The sequence below is a fragment of the Artemia sp. Qi Xiang Cuo genome, chromosome 14 (assembly GCF_049724085.1).
Source record: "Artemia sp. Qi Xiang Cuo chromosome 14, ASM4972408v1, whole genome shotgun sequence".
Taxonomy (NCBI): Eukaryota; Metazoa; Arthropoda; class Branchiopoda; order Anostraca; family Artemiidae; genus Artemia; species Artemia sp. Qi Xiang Cuo.
The window spans coordinates 17,621,239-17,635,988 of NC_142807.1; the positions used below are offsets into that span (position 1 = coordinate 17,621,239).

General features: G+C 35.7%; 1 protein-coding gene across 1 annotated transcript in view; it reads right to left on the minus strand.

Moving 5' to 3' along the window:
• LOC148944222 (serine/threonine-protein kinase pelle-like) overlaps positions 1–14,750 on the minus strand; it is a 79,912-nt gene that overhangs the window by 30,101 nt on the left and 35,061 nt on the right. The window contains exons 2-3 of the mRNA XM_089100737.1: positions 11,070–11,181; positions 3,960–4,148 (exon numbers count right to left, since the gene is read on the minus strand). Of these exons, the coding sequence (XP_088956863.1) occupies positions 3,960–4,148; positions 11,070–11,169 (289 nt within the window). The 5' untranslated portion in view covers positions 11,170–11,181. The remainder of the gene's footprint in view (positions 1–3,959; positions 4,149–11,069; positions 11,182–14,750) is intronic.

Sequence of the window (14,750 nt, forward strand, 5' to 3'; positions counted from 1 at the left end):
AAAAAAAAACAAATTAGGCCCTTCCCTTTTTTGATTGTTTTCAATTATCAGCGACCAACACAATCGTTCCATCTTTGCAGGTATCTTCACGATTCTAAGTTTTAGACACGTCTGTAACCTTAATAGAAGAGTTAGCATTGAATTTTTATTGAAGTCACCGAAGTACGAACTTGATCAAGTGAAGTTTAATTTGATCAGCAATAAAATGCTCTTTATGTCAAAATTCTTCCGCAAAACAAAAACAACTGACAGCGCTGATCTAGAACTGAGTACCAAAAAACCTCTAAAGATTTTATTTGTTTGGTTGGACAGTGACATAAGTTTAATTCTCATGTATCTGACTTAATTAAATCTGTTAGCTTTTGGCTAAAATATTTTTCTCAACATAGAAGATTAGCCTTCGAACAATTAATTTAAGATCTACTTGTTGGTCTTATGTTAGACCCTTGCTTGAGTGCGCTCGTCCTGTTTGGCACCCATGTCTTATCAAAAGATCAGACATATAAAATTGATAACATTTAAATATGGACCTTTCAAATAAAAATGGATCACACTCCTTTTGAAGATAGTCTAAATCAGCCTCCCATCTCTTCTTTGCAAATAAGACGACACAATCATAGCATTAAAATTCGAACAGTTCGGCTTTCACCGTCATATTTTCGTCCCTAAGAACTATTCCAAAAGGCAACCAAAAAACCAGCAACTAAATACCATTCAAGAGTAAATGGAAAGAATATCAGCAGACATTTCCATCAAGAAAATTTCATTTTGGCAACATATAAAAATCGTAATTAGATTGCGCAATATTTCATTCGATATATTTTAACCGTTGATTTTATTGCTTAACATTTTTCTTATGCACTTCCTTCCACTTATGTTTAGATTTCCATATTTCCTATCTGTGTCATATTGTGTTGACCTTTAAATCATACAAGCTACTTTATATTTTTGTTCTTGCTATGTTTCGTAGCTCCGTCTATTGCTTAATTCATTTTTTTATTCCAATATAAGAAATTGGGCAATATAAAAAGCCTTTTAACCATTCATTTTATTGCTAAACATCTTCCTTTTCAACTTCCTTCCATATACATCACACATTTCCGTATTTCCTTCCAGTGTCATATTGTACTGACCATTAAATGGTACTTGCTACTTCAGATTTTTGTTACTACTGTGTTTTGTCGCTGCTAACACTATTTAACCCACGTTTTTCCAATATTGACATGCTCATGTTAGCTTAAAACTATTGTTGTGAATAAACATATTTCATTCTTTTATATTCTATCAGTTAAAGATCAACAAATCAAGAGAGCCGATATGGTTAACCAACAGAGAAACAGGATTCACTTGTAAATTTTTTTTTACTCACAAACTTTCCGATCCTTGACTGGTTTTAGTTTTTAGTTTGTGAAGCTGAATCAGGTTTCAGTTTGTGATGCTATTTGAATCTGCTCAAGGGCAGAAATGGATAAATTGAAACTATTCTTTCTGACATACGCTTCAGAAATAAAATGGTTAGCTTATAAGTCAAGTCAAAAAAGTGGAGCCAATGAAATTGAGACAAACTTATTGCTATGATTTACAGCTGTTACTTTTACTGCCACAAAGTTTTGGAATAAGTTTGGTCCTTGCACAACGGATTAGATACTGTTGATTAATATAAACTGGTGTTATTATGAAGCTGCTGCATAAGTAAGCCTTGAAATAGATTTAAAGGGGTTTGTTTAATATAATTTAAATTTTTTTTAATGAACTGCTAGAATAAAGAACTACTTTATTCTAGCAGTTTAATGAACTACTTAATGAACTAGCAGTTTCATAACTACTTAATGAACTAGCAGTTTAATGAACTACTTAATGAAATAGCAGTTTCATAACTACTTAATGAACTAGCAGTTTAATGAACTACTTAATGAACTAGCAGTTTCATAACTACTTAATGAACTAGCAGTTTAATGAACTACTTAATGAACTAGCAGTTTCATAACTACTTAATGAACTAGCAGTTTAATGAACTACTTAATGAACTAGCAGTTTCATAACTACTTAATGAACTAGCAGTTTAATGAACTACTTAATGAACTAGCAGTTTCATAACTACTTAATGAACAAGCAGTTTAATGAACTACTTAATGAAATAGCAGTTTCATAACTACTTAATGAACTAGCAGTTTAATGAACTACTTAATGAACTAGCAGTTTCATAACTACTTAATGAACTAGCAGTTTAATGAACTACTTAATGAACTAGCAGTTTCATAACTACTTAATGAACTAGCAGTTTAATGAACTAGCAGTTTAATGAACTACTTAATGAACTAGCAGTTTCATAACTACTTAATGAACTAGCAGTTTAATGAACTAGCAATTTAATGAACTACTCAAAAACAGAAACTTAGCTCAAAGAAATACGAGTTTTGCGGTAAAAATTGAAATTATCCTCTTAGACATACAATCAGCTCAAGAACTGTAGGCTCCAGCTAAAGCGAACAAAAAAGCTCCAGCTAAAGCGAACCAGCTAAAGGGAGAAAGCGAACAAAATCTTTCTTGGTCCCAGGCAAGAATTATGCATAGTTGTCAGAAACATAATATAATCCTCGTCAATCAGGCATGAGGTCACAACTTTCCGGAAAAACCACAAAAACCACAGAAATTAGAGATATGCCACTGTATAAACAAAAAAAAAAAAATCCACAGCACAAAAAAAGAAAAGAAGAAAAAATGGATGAACGAAAGTGCTGCTCCAGTAACATAATTAAGATAGGTTAATATCAGCTATTTACAATATTACAGTCTCACATACCAGTCATGAGAGCCCGACAGCCCCCGGACTCACACCAAGGAGATCAACACATCCCACAGAAAATAGTTTTGAGCCCAGCAAAGATCAATTTACAGTACCTAAGAGATTTTGGCACAGTGGAGACATATAAATACTTTTACTATGGCTATGATTCAAGTAGTCAACAGATAAATAGATAAAATAAAGCCAATAGAAAGTAAACTAAAACCAAGATTCAAAAACAGGCTAAAATATGCCAAATATTTCTGACTTTTGAGCTGAAACTGTAAAGCCAGGCTTTATATAAACCTACAGATCTGGGTTAACATGGAAGCCCAGTGTTGATGATTGCCACCTACGGGCGTAAAAAATGCTTGCAGGAATTTACTTCAGGGAGGAGGAGGGGGGTAAATTATAAAATGGAAAAAAGGTGTTTATACGGAAAACATTAGCAATGCATGGAAAAGAAATTGTCGGAGACACACACCAGAGCCCTCCTCCTCGGCACGTACGTGCCTGGCAGTAAATAAATATCCTTCAGAATTAAATCCTGATAAAAATTCTAGAAGTCTGAATCTTATATACAACCCGCAACACCCTAGCTTTTCTTGTAAGCATAACAGATTATCATAAGCTAGAGTGTCTGTCTTTACTTGTCAGAGCTTGCTAAAAATTCATTTTTAAAATTTAGGGTGAAGGGTACAATTCGTTTTTTTTCATTTGTTTAACAAAAGTACAAAAAAAGGCAGTCTTCAATTAAAATACCCCCGAAAAACGTAGTTTTAAAATCTAGGGGGCTTAGTTACACTTGCAATTGATGTCACTGTAATCTAAACGTGTTAAAAATTAATAGCAATAGTGAAATTCAAAAGTGAAAACAGGTATTTTCCTTGATACATATAATTAAATAATTTTTTTTCCAAAAAATCAGACCTACGAAAAGTGAAAACAGGTATTTTCCTTGATACATATAATTAAATTATTTTTTTTCCAAAAAATCAGACCTACGATTTGAAATTGCTTTCATCCAAAATGATAAAATAACATGACTAGAAAAGAAGCATATTCACAACCATTATTTCTTTTTTTTTTAGTATTCTTCATCATTTGGCTTTATCCCACAAAACCTAGGCGGTCTACCAAGACAATCAGTATAGTCAATTAAAAAATTACATACTAAAGTCTTTGATTGCCGACATTCCTCTGTAATGTTGCATCTTCGACAGTAAGACAAATAGATAATCCACAGTATGGTTTTTCTGCCCAAGAAGGTCAAGTAGGTAATCTGTTGGGGACATTGCTCGAACAGTTGTGTTCCTCTGAATTTCTTTCAACGTGCTTACACTTAGCCCCATATAATTCCCACCTAAAATTAAGATCAAACTAAGTTTACATTGCCTGAGCGTTGTGAAGTGTCGAAGCAGTCATCAGAGGGCTCCACCAATAATTTGTGGCAGCATCACTTTAACTTTATCTTTAGCTATTTATTAAACATTGTAGTGGTCAAAACAGCGACGAAAACCACACTGCCTTTCCATCATAAAAACAGACAACAAGTAGAACAACAGGGAAGGATAAATCCTGGTTGAAATTTCCTGAAGTGAGGATGCTCGGACGGTTTTAATTTTTTTTTTTTTTTAGTTTTAATGGTAGTATTTTAATGTAACTTTCTTTTATTATTTTCATTTGTTGTATTGCTGAAGACGGCCCATGGATATAGGGTCGAAATATTGATCTAGGGTTAAGGTTCCACTGTCTTGAGAAAAAATTCCCCTGTTGCTCTACTTGTTGTTTGTTTTTATATTATTGTGGTCAATCCCTTTAACTTTTGCAAAGGTATGAACCCCTAGAATGTTTTTCTTCAAAAAGTAAAAAGAATATACTTTCTTTAAAGATGTGTGTTCTGCTTCTGCTAGAAAAACAACTTTATGTTCTTTTTATGACATCCAATACATCTAGTTACAGTCAAAGATGTACCACGCATACAAGCTAATACACTGTTACTTTATCTTAAGACATAAAGCCTCATATCCACTCTATTTGATGGAAAGAACAATTTAGTTATGGAAACAATTTTTTTTTAGTCTCAAATGAATGCCAGATGGCAGTCATACGTAAAAAAAAGTAGGCTAAGGTGTGACTCCCTCGCTTTCAAAGATGACTATGGTCTAAAATGATGACCATGGTCCGACTGTAGGAAAAACCGAAAACTGCACTATGTACATGGATATGATAAAGGCATTGATGATTCGACAGTGCAATTTTGGAACCACTGTCTAAATTTTCGTTCAAAACAGGACAACTCTGCTTAGTTGTAACTTCGAACACCATCTCTTGAAGCCGTCGTTATATTTTGACAATGCGAAACGTGGACACTGTATCTGATACACTCAGGTAAGAAATGAATATTCAATTCAATCAGTTTCTTTTTTTTTTGACACAAAATGAGCTCCCGACAATTTTTTAGCTATGTAATGTTCGAACTGTCATTACTTGGTTATTTTTTTTGCAAAAAAAGTTGGGATCAGCGCCAATGCGTCAAGATACATCTGATCCTCTCTAAAATGTAGCCGCATTGGCTTTTTCTTGTTAAAATTGAGTTAAAATGGCAGCTAAAATTATATTGACGAAACTACGTTCCAAGTGTCGAAAATTCTTGTCTGATGTGGTGGAATACCAAACCGACTAAAAATGTTCCTTGAGCCAAATTCAAACGTAGATATTAGCTTCTATCATGGTATTCATTTCTTTTGAGAAGATCTTGTAGTAACCTTGTCGAAATTTTCGACAGGCAGTAACAGGCCCTGTCGAAATATAGGTAACTCTGTTGAAACTTCACTGAACATGTAAAACAGATGAGAAACAATTGGTGTCGAAATTCAAGGGTCGTCTGACGAAAACATAGCTGTCGAATTTATGGGAATATCGAATTTTCTCTCAACAACAAGAGACTTTGATGATTATTATTTCTAATAATATTGAAAAAAAAAAAAATTAAAAACAGTTTTTTTTAATCGTAGTTTTACTGATTTGATGCTAGATTTTTACATCATCTGAGGAGCTGCCACTTGGCCTCAAACTATGTTCATATTTCTAAGCATTTGCCTTGGTTGATCACAACATCTTCTGAATAAATTTGAAGTAGACCCTCTCTTAGTAAATTATATACATGTTTTCTTTCAAATTGATCCTTAGCTGTAAAACACAAAATTTTCTGCTTGAAGTCATCTCTAAGTAGTACGAGAGTTCCCAAGGAGCCTTGTTACGACCTTTTTTAAATACATTATTAAATAGTTAAATTGGTGGAATTTTTTCCAGGATGTTAATATTTATATGACCTACTAATCCTTGTTGACGAAAAAAATTATATTGACGAAACTATGTTCCAAGTGTCGAAAATTCTTGTCTGATGTGGTGGAATACCAGACCGATTAAAAATGTTCCTTCCGCCAAATTCAAACGTAGATATTAGCTTCTATCATGGTATTCATTTCTTTTGAGAAGATCTTGTAGTAACCTTGTCGAAATTTTCGACAGGCAGTAACAGGCCCTGTCGAAATATAGGTAACTCTGTTGAAACTTCACTGAACATGTAAAACAGATGAGAAACAATTGGTGTCGAAATTCAAGGGTCGTCTGACGAAAACATAGCTGTCGAATTTATGGGAATATCGAATTTTCTCTCAACAGCAAGAGACTTTGATGATTATTATTTATAATAATATTGAAAAAAAAAATTAAAAACAGTTTGTTTTTAAATCGTAGTTTTACTGATTTGATGCTAGATTTTTCCATCATCTGAGGAACTGCCACTTGGCCGCAAACTATGTTCATGTTTCTAAGCATTTGCCTTGGTTGATCACAACATCTTCTGAATAACTTTGAAGTAGACCCTCTCTTAGTAAATTTTGTATATATTTTCTTTCAAATAGATCCCAAGTTGCAAAATACACAATATTCTCTCTGAACCCCTCCCTATTTAGCGTGGAATTCCTCAAGGAACCTTTTTAGGACACCTCTTATATATAGTATTGATTAGTGAAATGATATGGTAAGATTCCCTCAAAGGTGTTAATATGTAGATGACCTGCTGATCCTTGAAGTATGTCATAGAAACATCAAAAGTGACTTCTTCAAAATCCTGCCCATGTTTTGAACAAAGCTAAGAATTTACATATGCAAATATTTTCCACTAAGTCAAATATAATAACAATAAACTTCTGAAAATTCTTGAAATCCACTTCCGTTTTCTTAGACCCTATCCCACCCAAAATGCTAGTGAAACACGTTAGACTCCTCGATGGCACAAATTTCTAATAGTCTTAAGTAGAACACGCATATTTCAAGGATTCTGGACTTTCCAGACAAAAGATAGTCAAAACTAGAATATTTAGAGTGGATTAAAATGGCAGATTAACTTTGATATGGCCGAATGTTAACAACATTTTCACTGTGAACAACAAAAAAATCTTTGCTGGATTATTAAAGCTGAGAGGAAGTGGGCCATTCCAGATAGCGTCAGGAGATGCTATTCTTGTGGCATATATGCAACACTCTGAAAAAAAGAAAACAGTCATATGACCTAGGTCACACGATTACACTCCATATGATTGGTCCCTATACTTGAGGCAATTTTTTTTTTAGTTTTTTGCGTCCACTATCTAAATAGTATTTTATACGTTTACAACAAAGTTTTAAAAAAAAATTCAAAGTTTTAAACTTATACGTTTTAAACAAAGTTGAAGAGGAACGAAGAAATAAAGTAAAAAGAATAGGCATGTACATTGCACCAAGATCCACCCACAAGCATTCTCCAAGTATTTCGACACGTGTCGAGTTGGGCTCCGCCTTACATCGAAAACAGGTAATTTTTTGTTCTGTCGAATTTGTATGTGAAAACGCTCCAATTTCAGAAAATCGAAATTTTGTACCCTTTTCTGATAAAACTTCAAACTTCTGATCAAACAGTTAGATTCCTAGATGTTGTCCCTACATACTGAAACCCTTTTCAAATCAAAGTCTTCAGATTGAGCCTTCCAGGGTATAAAAATTGTTTTATTCAAAACACAATAACTAAACACAACTAGACAAGCAAAAGAACTCAACTCGGTCTATCTGACGGACCTACTGTCTATGACAGATAGGGAGTGCATGATTGTCGCAGTTGGCACAGAGTTTAAAAACTAATTATTATGCGACATATTGAGAAGAGCGTTCAAACCAGCAATCACGACTAAACACATATCACAGGCAAAAACAATATCAAAATAGACAGCAAGATGAAAAATATTATCAGCATTATGACTTAAAAATGGAAAGAAGTTAAATCGGAACAGCACAGAATAGGCGGTAACAAGGTCTTGAAGAGAGCCTCGAAAGCTGTAAAAGGAACAGGAAACGAAGTGGCACAAGAAGCAACACTACTCCTGAACCTTCATGGAAGCAGGTCAACACAAAACTGTTTTTCATTGGGGAGTACCCCAATTCGTCAAAACTAATGGATAAAAGGCATAAACACTGGTAGAGAAGGCGGGGATCTTCAGTAATTTCATCCAGTCACCCCTACAATCAACACAATATGTCTCTATTTCTAGGAAGACATTAGACGTCAAGTTTAGTAAATCAGAAGTTTTGAAGCCAATAGAGAAGTGAAAACAGGTAAATCTCCTGGCCGTGAAGATATAGAAGCTAAGTGGAATAAAATAGGGACAAAAGAGATTGGACATCCATTTAACCATTTATCTAATGCTTCAATAGCATCAGGAACGATGCCCACCTCATGAAAGGATGATAAGGTAGTGATAGGGTAATGTAGCCGATAAAAGTATTATGTCAAATTATAGAAAAGTGAGCGAGTTGAGCCTTATATCCCAAATTAGCAAGCTCATGAGGAGAATTGTACGCAACAAAATTATGCAGTACATTACCAAATGAAAGCTCCTCAGCCCGATGTAATTCAGATTTCTTCAAACAGCAGCTGTACACACCAGCTTCTACAAGCTTGGTATGATTGGACAAAAGCAACAGAAAGAGGAGCAAGTGTTTGTGTCATCCTGTATGACACAGAAAAGGCGTTTGACTTAATTCCCCCGTAAAAAAAACTACGAACTTGTGCCTTCATGATACAACAGTTACCTGTAAACTGTCTTTTTTAAGAATATAAGCCAAAAAGTACAAAATGAGGGATCTCATCTTCAAGTTGGTCAGTGCCAAGCAGAGTAGTCAAATGCAGTGTACTTGGACAACTATTGTTAATCTAAATCACAATATCAGCCATGGTGTCTAAAGTACAATTAAACTGCTCACAAATGACAGCAGACTTTAGAAACCAATAGTGATGCATAAAGATGTCGAAATCCTCAAAAAAGACATTAACAGTCTGGTCCAAAGCGAAGCAGATATTGGGTTAAATTGTAGAGCTAGTAAGTGTCAAGTAACAGGGATTGATGGCCACCTTGAACGTGTCAAACACTTCTCATCAAAGTTGATAACCAGCATGTGGAACTTGAGAAAATAAACTGTGCAAGAGATTATGAAGCACTAAGTGATACCAACCTCAAAATTCATTCCCATTCCTCTGAAGTTGCTCCCAACTCAAACTGACTTTGATGCGAAATAAACCTAATCATTCAAGCACATGGACAGCATTAGGATTTCATTACTGTTTAAAACACTTTTATGGACCATATTACAAATAGAACTTTATTAAGGTTAAAAAAAAAAAAAAAACCTCTCCTATGAAGCAAGGCTCACAGCACTGAGACTACCACCCGTGACCTACTGCTGGTGTAGGAGGTTCAGATTAAAATGTTTAAAGCAAAAATTGACTTAATAGGAAAAGATTTGAGTCATATTTCTCAAACTCAAAATATTCACCAACAAGAGGACATTGTTAAAAAAAAACAACAACAAAAAAAACAGCTAAAACCCATCCCTAGTGATCCCCATGTGGCGTCAAATGTGTGGCATCTGAATTGCCCTTGTTTTAACCGTGTCCCAGTGTTGTAGCCAGTCCAATAAAGAGGTGAAAGAACTTGCCCCAGGTGTTCATGGACCTTACACCTCCTAAAGAAGAAGTCCAAAAGCATTATGCTGGTCAGTACATGGTGTGAATGATTGCAAGAGTCTACCAAATGAGGCAGCGGCAACCCCCTAAGAAACATTTAAAAAAAGAGATTAGACCGACACTAGAAACATAAGCTTAACACATTGAAAAATTCACACATAGTCAATAGATTTAAGACAGATCTATGACTAATAGCGGAAAATTTGGGAGTGCTGTTCAAGGATAAGCACACCATAGAAAAGCACTGCTCCTGTAAGTCATCCTGAAAGTTATGTTATAAATCATTTCAAGTCTTTAACTTGTTTCAAAGGTTTACTCCATTTTTTTCTAATTGTGTAAAGTAATACTGAACAGAAGTTGTTAACACCTTGAAAGTTTCTTCACACCAGATACATATGAATGATCTGACTAAATAATTAATTATGGAAATATTACTAATTATGCTTCAATTTCATATTAAAAACAAACACACAAGTGACCCATTGGTCATTAATTTCCTTAAAAATCAAGTAAAAAATAATTATTCTAGAGATATAAACTTATCATGAAAAACACTTATGCCTGTGGACATTTGCGCAAATAGGTTCAGTCTTTTGGAGAGAGCATCAGAAAATATGTTGTTGGGGTGGTGGGGGGGGGTCCATCATCCACAATCAGCATATCTTCAGTAGACGTTTTGTGGTTTGGCCAAACATAGGATGGATTCCCTAAATACCAATCTGGAGACTGCAGCCCCCCCCCCTGCCACCTCTTAATTTCGGACATATGCTCATTGGGATTCAATTAGAACCAAATTAACAAGTTTTCTCCATTAAGTTATTTTAATCCATAAAATAAAATATGCGAGTTTACTTTTGAAGTTTTGTTGCTTAAAAGGGTTAACTGTCCCTACTCAACCACCCTTAAACTATGCTTTCAAAGTAGACATGCTTTTGTGTTAATTTCATATTTTGGACAAAAAAGCGTTAAATTAGAAGTTTTTATATAGCACGTTCAAGTATAAATACTTATATTTTCCAAATTCAGATTTTAATCTATAACTCTGCACAGTTCTCTTCTTGCAAAGAATTCCAAATTTGTTGCTTAATAGGATCAATTATCCTTACCCCACCGTCTTTAAATTGTACCTAAAGGTAAATACATTTCTGTGTTAATTTCATGTCTTGGACAAAAAAGGGTTAAACTCAAAGTTTGTAAAATAAAAAGTTGAAGTATACATACCTAAGTCTTCCCACTTTCCAGTTTCATCAATAACTCTGCACAGCTCCTTTCTTGCAAAGAGTGGCAAATCATAAATATACCTAACTCTTTGAGAAGCCATGCTTATTTCTAGCTAAAAAGTAAATTAACCAAATCAATTTAATAATGCTTTAAATAAACAATACAACTTCAAAAAACAAATTAAAGAAGTAAAAAACTAATAAATCAACTAACACAAACAACAAAAATAATAATACAAATTGGAATAGTTATATTACAAATAAACAAACAAATAAAAAGTGTAATTTTCATTAGATTCTAAAAATGCTTTTGGTTGGACATTACAGATAAGTTTATTTTCTACAAGATGTTTGAAATGGGGTTACCACTCCTAGTAATTCATCACAAGTTTTAAGGAAGACATTTATGTCATCATAAGAGCAGAATGATGAAAGACGTTTGCATAAAAACGATAGAAGATGTAAGATCTTAGTTCAAAGATTTTACTTTTAAGCGTTTTCTGACAAAAGATGTAAGATCTTAGCACATTGATGAGTGAAAAAACGGCCCTTATTATCTTAAGCCTTCGACATTTACATGTTTGTTTTAAGCTCAGACTTTAAAATTCCATAAGAAAAGAAAGTGAGATGAAGATACTTTTTGTACATTAATATAGTCTATTTAGCTTTTCTTTTTAAGTTTATTAGTTCCTACCCAATCTGCCTGGCTACTTATTTCTTTGACCAGTTGAAGCCAGTATGAGACAAAAACTTGGAATCTGAAAAAATTCAACTTTGTTGCATACTGGATTCTTAAGAACTGTAACCAGGTTTATGAGTCAGGAAGAGCCAGATTTCAGAGCTACTTACTCCCCAGGAAATGCAATACAATATATACTTCCATAAATACCTGCAGTAGCTGATCTAGTGGAAGTGAAAATAAAGACTGAGAAAACAAAAGCCACAATTAATAACAAAGTCCCCCTCATCTCTATCACTTCTACCAGATGGAACTAGTCAAAAGCTTTAATTATCTCAGGTCAATCAGAGGTTAGCAAGAAACTAAGTAAAAAAAAAAAAAATAGAAAAAAACAAAAAGGCAGCGATCTCAATCTTCTATCATCTTAACAGATCAAACTTAAAAAGTGGAAAAAATCCAAATCAAGACAAAAAGAAAAATTAACCAATCTCTAGTTTGCTCTGTGCTTTTCATTAGCTGCAAAACATTGTGCATAAAATGATAAAAGTGCAGACTCTGGTCTCTTTTGACCACTACCTCTTAGTCAATTACCATACCTGAACAATTGGTGAAATTCTAGTCGATAGGCTTTATGCCGTCTTAGAAAGTAGTTGAGTTAGGATAATGAAACTTTCAGAAATGAGTTCAAAGCCCAAGTTGTGCCACGGGAAGATGTTCCCAATCTCTACTCTTTTCTTATTTGTATGGCTTAGAACAATAAACAGAAGACAACTCTGAACTTGGGAAAATAACATATTGTTTCTTAACTTTTGTTTTGATTTATTTTTCCTTGACTCCAAGCTATAAAGGAGTCAATTCTAATGATTAGAGTAGTGTTTTAAGTCATGTTAAGATTTTTTTCAAGCCTAAGACACATTTTACAAATCCCCACTGGCATTACAAATCTGGATTAAGAGTAGAGAGGGGTCAGAAGGTACAAACGGGACTCCTTATATGGGCATAGAATACTGACGGGACTCCAAATAAGGGCATAGCCTCCCTAGGGAGAAAGATTACGTAATGGGGTCAATGACCTGTTTTTCCAAGGTCGATTTATTTGATGTTTCTATGTGTAATAACTCCGGGGTGAAGGTTGCACATGCACATTGAATTCTAACGGGAACAATGTTATTGATCTAGGACTCGAGGGGGAAGTGAATTTCCGAGAAATTGATTGCGTAATAAAAGTGTGTAAACAAAAACAACAACGACCTTGACATTCGCTGAGAGCGTGCACTTACAACAACAACAACATCGACCGTGGAACACCTGTGCTCTCGACCTCAATTCACCTATCGTGAATCAATAATTCCCCTTAGAAACAACAAATTAATTTCCCCTTTCTTGACAGATCAATCAATCAATGACATCATCTGTCAGACTTTAAAAATTTTCGCCTAGAAACATTTCTCCAGGAATAGATCCAAATCATTAATGTCTTTGCCTCGGGAACAACTCTTTTGGTCGAACTCCAAAGGATATTAATAACCAAAGGCCATGGAAACAATTAGGCAAGAAACATCTTAGCGATGAATTGTTTTAGCGCGCGAAAAGGTTTCTTATTAATTTGAAATGCGTTAGCGCAGAGATGCCAATAACAAAGAAACACGCTGAATTTACGTTTAGGGATTATTTGGGCGAAACCGTTTTAGACAGGTTATGGAACTATTTCGGCAAAACAGATAGAGACATTTTAAAAGAAGATTTTTGAAGAGATTTTGGAAGAGGTTTTGAGTGTGGTCGTTATAATACACAAGTTTCATTTGAACAGTGTTGTGAGGTCCTCTAACCCAACCCCAAAGGGTTCCAATCCTCCTACCCCAACCCCGAAGGAAGCCCCCGGTCCTCAAAAGCCCCCAAGCTCCCAAAGGCCCTCCACCGGTCCCCAAATGTCCCCCAGGCCCCCAACTGTCCCCCCGGACCCTCAAAGGCCCCCAAGCTCCTAAAGGGCCACCGGCGCCCCAAAGGCCCACCCAGACCCCCAAAGGCCATCCCCGGGCCCCCCAAAGGCCCATCGAGCTCCCCAAGGCCCAACGGGGTCCCAAAGGCCCACCACCGGTCCCCAAATGTGCCCCAGGCACCCCAAGGCCCACCCAGTGCCCCCCACAGGCCCATCGAGCTCCCAAAGGACCAACGGGGTCCCAAAGGCCCTCCACCGGTCCCCAAATGTCCCTCCGGACCCCCAAAGGCCTTCCCTGTGCCCCAAAGGCCCTCCCTGTGCCCCAAACGCCCTCCTCAGACCCCCAAAGGCCCTCCCCCGGTCCCCAAAGGTCCACCCGAGCTCCCAAAGGACCACCGACCCTCAAGGGACCCACATACCCTCAATGGCTCTCCCCGAGCACCCGTCTTTCGTTGATGTGTGTTGTCTGAAACCTATGATTTGGGATGTGTAGTTTGCTACTTCAGGCTTTTCTGAGCTAAGGTTTCCTAGTATTTCCTAGGTGAATGTTGTCTGAAACCAATAGTTTGGGATGAGTAGTTTGCTATTTCAGGCTTTTATGAGCTAGGTTTCTTAGCCTTTCGTTGGTGTGTGTTGACTGAAACTTATGATTTGGGATATGTAGTTTGCTATTTTTGACTTTTCTGAGTTGGATTTCTTAGTCTTTCATAGGTGTGTGGTGTCTGAAACCTATGATTTGGGATGTGTAGTTTGCTATTTTCGACTTTTCTGAGCTGGATTTCTTAGCCTTTCATAGGTATGCGTTGTCAGAAAATTATGATTTGGGATGTGTAGTTTGCTATTTCAGGCTTTTCTGAGCTAAGGTTTTCTAGTATTTCGTAAGTGAATGTTGTCTGAAACCAATATTTTGGGGTGAGTAGTTTGCTATTTTTGACTTTTCTGAGCTATGTTTATTATTCTTTAGTTGTTGTGTGTTGACTGAAACCTATGATTTGGGATATGTAGTTTGCTATTTTTGACTTATCTGAGCTGGATTTCTTAGTCTTTCATAGGTGTGTGTTGTC